General features: G+C 40.2%; 1 protein-coding gene across 3 annotated transcripts in view; it reads right to left on the bottom strand.

Annotated features, from left to right (window-relative positions):
• Positions 1-5,958, bottom strand: part of KNG1 (kininogen 1) — a 31,220-nt gene extending 25,262 nt beyond the window's left edge. For 2 of the 3 annotated variants that reach the window (XM_006761960.2, XM_015562779.1), the window contains exons 1-3: positions 5,630-5,958; positions 1,893-2,003; positions 151-235 (exon numbers count right to left, since the gene is read on the bottom strand). In XM_006761960.2, coding sequence (XP_006762023.1) covers positions 151-235; positions 1,893-2,003; positions 5,630-5,824 — 391 coding nt within the window. In that variant the 5' untranslated portion in view covers positions 5,825-5,958. The remainder of the gene's footprint in view (positions 1-150; positions 236-1,892; positions 2,004-5,629) is intronic. The other variant, XM_006761961.2, reaches the window with a different exon arrangement.
• Positions 5,959-7,529: the final 1,571 nt, after the last annotated feature.

Genomic DNA, 7,529 nt, shown 5'->3' with positions numbered 1-7,529 from the left:
CCCCCCCCCCCCCCAACAAAAAGGCTGCTAATGGCATTGCACAGCCACCCACTGCCCTCTGGGAAGGAGCTTTGTCCAGGTTATGCTCCTGGCCCCACATGGAAATGGTTCATTTCCCCCCAGGGCAGTGCCACCCTATACATCAGCTACCTGGAATAATGTTGCAGGTCTGGGTAGCCACGGAGAATTTATTATTCGGTCTCTTCCCTATGGTTGCCATGCATTCTCCTGTGGCCTAGAAAGAAAGAAAGGAAGAAAGAAAGAAAGAAATCAGTTGAAGGTCCTAAAAGGAAAGACAGATATCCTAAGGAGGGAGGAATTCTGCTTCTAGACTGGCTTTGGCCTTGAGCTGCAACATAGAAGAGAAAAGAAAAGAAAAGAAGGAAGGAAGGAAGGAAGGAAGGAAGGAAGGAAGGAAGGAAGGAAGGAAGGAAGGAAGGAAGGAAAGAAGGGAGAGAGAGAAAAAAGAAACCATTTATCTTAATCTTTCAGATGAAGAAGTGCACCTAGTGCTGTTGCTAAGTATGGCTTTTCCCTTCTTTAAAACTTAAGATTTTTTTCTAACAGTTTTGAGACACAGGAATGAGTGTTTTTATAGCCTAATCATTATTATTTACAAGTTATTGATATTCATGAAATTTCTGGAGGAGAGGCAATATAGATAATGAGGTGTTAAATAATGTTATGTTTGGAGCACTGGAGATATTTCTTTTTCACCAAGCTGAACACAGTGCCCTAAAACTAGCCTGCCCACCTCTCCTCTTATAGTTCAACTTCAGGGTTCAACTGCACAGAGGATGTGGTGCTTTTGATACCATTGTAATAACCAGGTATTAACTGAAAAGGAGCAAAGGGAACAAAGGGAAGGCCAAATAGACACATGCCCAGTAACGTCTGGGTGACCTAGGGAAGGTATTTATCTGTCAATCACCCCTGGGAACATAGTCAGTGTGGCCACTGCAAGCACGGGAAGATATTAAACTCCTAAACAAAGGAGTTCTCTCTCTCTTGCCTCTCTTGCACACTGTGGCTCTGGGCTTTCTTGTTGCAGGCGACACACTTCCCTGCATATACCCACATGGCCCACAGCCATATGTCCCCCCCACACCCACACAAACAATGGACTAATGGATGGGAACTAGCCTGATGCTGTGCCGGACCCAGGTCCATCATGGAATGGAAACTTGGGACATTGGTTTGGCTGCACCTATTTTAGGACTGGTTTAAGGGAAATGGGACTTTAGAAATGCAGATATGTTATTCCACACAAATAAAGATCTCTCATCTTCCTGTGTGAGTCTTAGAAAGTTCTTTTTCTCAAGATATCATGAGGTCCTGACCCTCAACATCCAGCGAGGAAAGGGATCCCCCACTTCCCACCAGTGGACACCCTATTTCCACCAATAACATTTTGACACATTTAAGAGGTGAGTTCATGGACTGTGCAAAGAGTGGCTTCCTTCCTGGCAGACACTGGCTGTTAGCTCCCTCAGGTAAGGCCAAACAACAGCTGTGGTGTGGCAAACAGATGGTAGGCATTTGGTTAAGATGCATTCCAATTTAAGTCAATTTTACCTCCCTTTTACAAGGGAGCCCATGGGTTAAATGTGGTCAGCTAATTAGAGGCAGAGTAGAATTCCAACTCAGGTCTGCACAAATAAAGCACCCAAGTGGTCATAGGAGTCCCCTCTTCATGGGAGGGCTTTCTCCAATCTCATGGCTGGCCTCTCATGCCCTTTCTGTCTGTGCAAGAACATAGACATCAACCATTTCACTTTTGTACACATTTGAGCCCCTCACAAACAGGCTCCACAGTACTCATCACTCCCAGCACTAATAGAATAATTTGGTCTCGATTGAGAAAATTGGAGACTCTGGCCCATCACACTTACAGCTTGCTCAGCTTCTTTATAGTCACAGTCCTGCCAGGTTTTGCCACTTTGAACAGGACAGTCGCCCTCCTTGATTTCATACTTAACAGAATAAAATATATTCTCGTCTTCCTGGAAAAAAAAAAAACAATCAAACATACATAGGGCTCATTCATCTGGCAACAGCAGACCTTTGGAGAGGGATCTGGTGCAGTTATGAATGTTTGATATTGATTTAATTCAACAAGAGCAAAACATTTACTAAAAGTAATGAAAGTTACAAATACTTGGAAGAATGTTCATAATATATTTATAAACACGTATTTTCAAGTAACAAAGTAGTATATCAGTATTAGCCTATTTTTGTAGAAAGCAATTTACGTGTACATATATGATTTTAAAAGCCTGAAAGTTATGCAGCAAAGCTGTTAACGTACTGCGTCTCAGTGGTAGGTGTATGGTTATCTTTTACTCTCTTCTTTAACCAAACATTCCTAAATTGTCTGAGTATTTTCTTGAAAACAAATATATAGTACTTTTACAATTAGAAAATAAACCAACAAACAAGAGTACTTTCTTCTTTCATTTTTTTGAAAAAAATGTTAACAGGTATCTCTGGATGATGGGATTAGTTATGGGTAATTTTAGTATTTTTATTTGGTTTTGTTTGTTTTCAATTTTTTTCTAACATGTCATAAAATAATAAATAAAACTTTTAAAGCTTAAGATTCTGAGTTAGATGAGCTTTTAGATGCAAAATCCTGGCACGTTGGAGCAGCAAGAGACCTGAGAGGTGCTGTTGCCCAGCCCCTCACTTTGCAGGTGAGAGAAAGGAGGCCCAAGTAGGAAGGCACCAGGACTCGCATGACTACAATAGCTGGTAAAACAGAATGGCTCAATGTCACTTTCATAAATAAATAAATAAATAAATAAATAAATAAATAAATAAAAAGCCCACTGGGCTGTTTTGTTTAATCTCATCATATCAAATGGATGGATTTTTTTCTTCCACCGAAGTAAATTATCACATAGACATAGTGAAATTCATTTGAACAAATTACTGTAAGTTTGCATTTTTTTATCTTTGCTTTTTTTTCTTTAAAAATAATTTGTTTTCTTTTGCATGACACAAGACTTCTAGTTTCAAAATAGGGTACATCAAAAACAAAAATATCCCCCCTGTGTCCCATCTTTATTTTCACCAATGCAAGAAATCCTTCTAGAATATCAGTACGTTATTAAATAGGTATCAAGCCACTGAATCTACAAGTTAATACATATTCTGTTATGGCGGAATAACCAAGAATTTCCCCCAAAGAAAGATGTTAATTTTCCAAATATAAAAGGCTCTAAGATGATCATATGAGAACAAACAAAAATCTCTTATGCCAGGTTTTTAGGCTAAAGATGGATAACACACTGGCAGCTAAAGAAAGCTGAAACTATAAATAGATACAAATTAAGAATGTCTACATTTCTTTAGAAAACAGAACCAGAATTCCTTTTTTAAAAATGACCCTGTGGAATGCCTTTGCTTCCATATTTACCTAATATTGTAACAGTAAAACAGACACAAGAATGTTGATGACAGCTCAACAATGCTGGATGCAGGACGTTTACATGTGCACTTTTGTTTAAAAGTTCCAGAGGTTTATTGACTAAGGCTGGACAGCAAGTCATATGATCCTATTTGGCACTTTTTCTACAGTGTCCAAGATCAGTATATGGATACGGCCAAAGACCGGGCCCAACTTTCAGGAAAATGACTACAAAGAAGAAAATCAAGGTAGTTAGTCTCCCTAGTTAATTGTTTGAACTGGAACAACAAAAGGTGGAAAACACGGACTGCAATGAATTAAAGGAGTTGGAAAAAGTTGGTGCAGAGGCATAGTGTATGAGTAAGGTCATTGGGCTTGGGATGTGAAGAACAGTGCAAAAAGAGCATCCATGGGACCAAGTACTTAAAATGTCCTGTGGTGTCACTCCCTCAACGACATTATGATAACTATATGCAATAATAAATAGATCAGTTATGCAACAAGGCAGAGTGTCAAATATGCATTCGTCCTGTGGAATGAACCACCACAGAGATACTTGATACCATACACATTCTTTAAGTGCTCTTGTGTTGTGTCTGATTAGCTTGTTTTTTAAAGCCACCCAGGCAAACTCCTCCCAGGGATGTCCTTGGAGAGAAGAGTGGTCCGCTGAGCCTGGTTTACTTAATATTTCCTTTATCAAGCAATGATAATTGACTTTAAAGAGAAATAAAGCTAAAGGTTGTATGATTTTGATTTTTTTTCCTTTTCAGTTGCATCATTCTGAATGTTTTCATATAAACAACAACAAAAAATCACAACTAAACCCTCCCTCCCACCCCCCCACCCTCCAACCTAATAGTTTTGATGCATCCAGTTGTATTTCTTGGAATCACACATACCTAATAGTTTTGATGCATCCAATTCTATTTCTTGGAATCACACATCCTGTCAGGATTTATCTTCAACCTGAGTGTATCCATCAGTGATAAAAGAATATTCAAAACCAACTAAACATTGCTGTTACCCTTGATGCATGCAGCCATCCGGACTTCATGGTAGATATTTTATCTAATATAGTATAACTATATTAACTTCTTTTCTGACTCCTCTTGACATACCCCACTGTCCCTCACTTACCCTAGTTTTATGGAAGTCTAATTTATTGAGGTATATTTATTGAGATATAAATAAATCATATATTTTTAAGATATACAAAAAGATGATTTGCTATATGTACACATTGTGAAATGATTACCACAAATAAGCTAATTAGCACATTGTCACCTCACATAATTACCTCTTTTGTGTGTGTGGTGAGAACCCGTAAAATCCAGGCCTTTAGCAGATTTCAAGTATACAATACAGTAGTATTAATTTTATTCACCATTCTGAACATTAGACCCCCAGAACCTATTCATCTTATTTTCTTAAAGTATGTTTTTATTGATTTCAATGAGGAAGGGAAAAGGAGCAAGAGATAGAAACATCAATGATGAGAGAGAATCACTGATTGGCCGCCTCCTGCACACCGCACACTGGGGATCAAGCCTGCAACCCCGGGCATGTGCCCTGACCAGAAATTGAACCATTACCTCCTGGTTCATAGGTAGATGCTCAACCATTGAGCTAAGTGACCAGGCTCATCTTATAACTGAAAATTTGCACCCTTGACAAACACCTCCCCATTTCTCCCATCCCAAAGTCCCTGGCAAGCACCATTCTACTTCTGCTTGTGTTAAGTTTGACTTTTTTAGATACTATTTATATGTGAGATGATACAGTATGTGTTAGACATACCCCTTTAAACACCTCCTCCCCTTTGAGGTCTGGAGGTCTTTATATTTTAGTTTAAGGACGGTCACCCAGTAAATCCTCTTTCAGTGGCCTCACTGAGCTTCTGGATTGTCCCACTCTACATAGTCCCTTTCAAATGACTCCATCTACCTTTCTTTAATTTCAGCCTAGAATACCTGTCCTCTGATTGCCAGGAGGCTAATCTTGGAGGATTGAGGACTAGTCATACCCTGCCCAAGTCCCAGCCCAGAGAGTGGAGTTGGTCATTTCTAAGACCTGTAACTATACCTTTAATTATCAGGGATTTTTTAGTGATGTGTGTGTGTGTGTGTGTGTGTGTGTGTGTGTGTGTGTGTGTGTGTCCTGGGTTCAAGTGATAGCACAAATCCCAAATGACCTCAAGGTTAAACACAACTCACTCACAGTCTTGGTGACTTCAGTTATTCGGTACAATACAAACTGGTTGCCACTTTTGTTTCCATCATTGTATTTCTTCAGAGCTGCATCCACAGCCTTAAATACATTCTCATCATTGCAGTCAATGTCTTGCTGTTGGTCCGCTTGGGCGAAACTTGTTAGCAGCCTGGAACAAAAGAAAAGGATGGCAATTAACTTCATGATTTATCAGTCTCCCTCTGGGAGTTTCACCAAGAATTGGAAGCTAACTTGGAGGCTGATGTTAACCCTCTTCAGCCTCTTATTTCTTCTCTCTCTGCCTTAGCACTTCAGGGTTCTGCTTGGCTTCCTGCTGCCCTCCTCTATTTGCCCTATTACAAAAGAACAAATGGCTCCACTGGATTATCCAAGCAGATCTCAGGCTGGAACATTACAACACTGGGTCATTGACTTGTTTGTTAGCAGTTGGGAGGCATGTGTGAGCACATTTCCAGGTAATTGCACAAGTTTGTATAGCAAATCAGAGTACAATCCAATAAAGGAGGAGAGAAAAAAACATTAACCACCTGTTATTCCCTTTCCCAAATGACTTTCCCAAAGCTATTTATGAAGGTCACTGCATGTGACAACAATGCAACCATGAGCAGACACCTTTCAATAAAATTTCTTTGCACTTGGAGAGCACATGCACAGGGACATAGTGAGTGCAGGGAGTGTTACCAGGAAATTGTCATGACTGAAAATAGAAAATGGGCATCCTACCTGGTCTCTGGCCAAGTCAGCATCTCTCCACTCAACTGGATCTGCTGTAGAAAGGAAAATGTTCCCAGGGTGGAGGAGACAGGAGAGAAACTTAAGGAGAGATGGTTTGAGTGAAGCCTGTTTACTCTGTCCTTCCTTCTTGTTTCTGGTTTGGTGGACTTTATAGGGGTCTTTTATTCACCAAGCCTAAGTGACCTTTCAGATAAAGTAAGACTATTCAGGGAGAGGAATTCTAGCGATAGGTTGAAGAGATGGGCTAGTAGATGTTTGCCTCAAGTCTTACCCTCTCCCCCCCAAGAAGATGTTTGGCTGATCAGTATCTTGTCTAAATCTCTAGTACAATGTAAGCTCCCTAGAGTAGGGATTTTTTCTTACCCCATTATTCAGCTGCAGGTACCTAGCTTGGCAAGCAAATCTCCCTGACAGCCCCTGGAAAAGAGGGATCAATGGAAGCTGAATGTTGGCCTTGTAGCAGAGTGGCAGGAACATGAGCTTGGCAGTAAGCCCAACCTTGATTCCCATCCAGCTCTGCTACTTAACTGTTATGTGATCCTGAGCAAATCAGGGTCATATAGCCTTTCTGAGCCTCCAATTTCTCATCTGGAAAAGTGAGATATCATAATATCTTATGAGGTTTTCTGAGGAGTAATGAGATAATATATGTGCAGAGCCTAGTAATTAGCTCATATAAATTATATCTAATATTAAGGCTGTTTGGTTAAGAATTCCTGACTTACTGAAGCAGTTTCAGATGTGTGATGATGGCAGAAGGTAGGTTCTAGTGTGTGTGTTTCAGGGCCAGGGGGTGGTGGGAGATGTAGGAAATGAAACTAAGGATGAAAAAGACTTGGATAAGTTCTTAGACTTGGAAGAAAGAGGGACTCACAAAGATGGAGAAGCTGAGGGTGGGAGAGGGAGGATATGACTGATGTGCAAGATCCAGGAGAGTTGGAAAGGAGCACAGGGCTGGTCAGGGTGGGTGTTTCAAGTGAAGATTCAGAAACAGGACTTGCCAGTGTATACAGGTGGCATAATAAAGAGGAAAGCATGTGACTTTGGAGGAGGCTGATTTGGGTTCTAATCCCAGGCCCAATTTACTGACTATAACAAACACTTTTTAGCTATCATGTAATAAAACAAATCTAGAGAAGAAGCTATCAATGGT

The sequence above is a fragment of the Myotis davidii genome, unplaced genomic scaffold, assembly GCF_000327345.1.
Source record: "Myotis davidii unplaced genomic scaffold, ASM32734v1 scaffold3158, whole genome shotgun sequence".
NCBI lineage: Eukaryota > Metazoa > Chordata > Mammalia > Chiroptera > Vespertilionidae > Myotis > Myotis davidii.
Note: the sequence above shows the minus strand (reverse complement) of the source record. Positions and strands in the feature narration are given on the sequence as shown.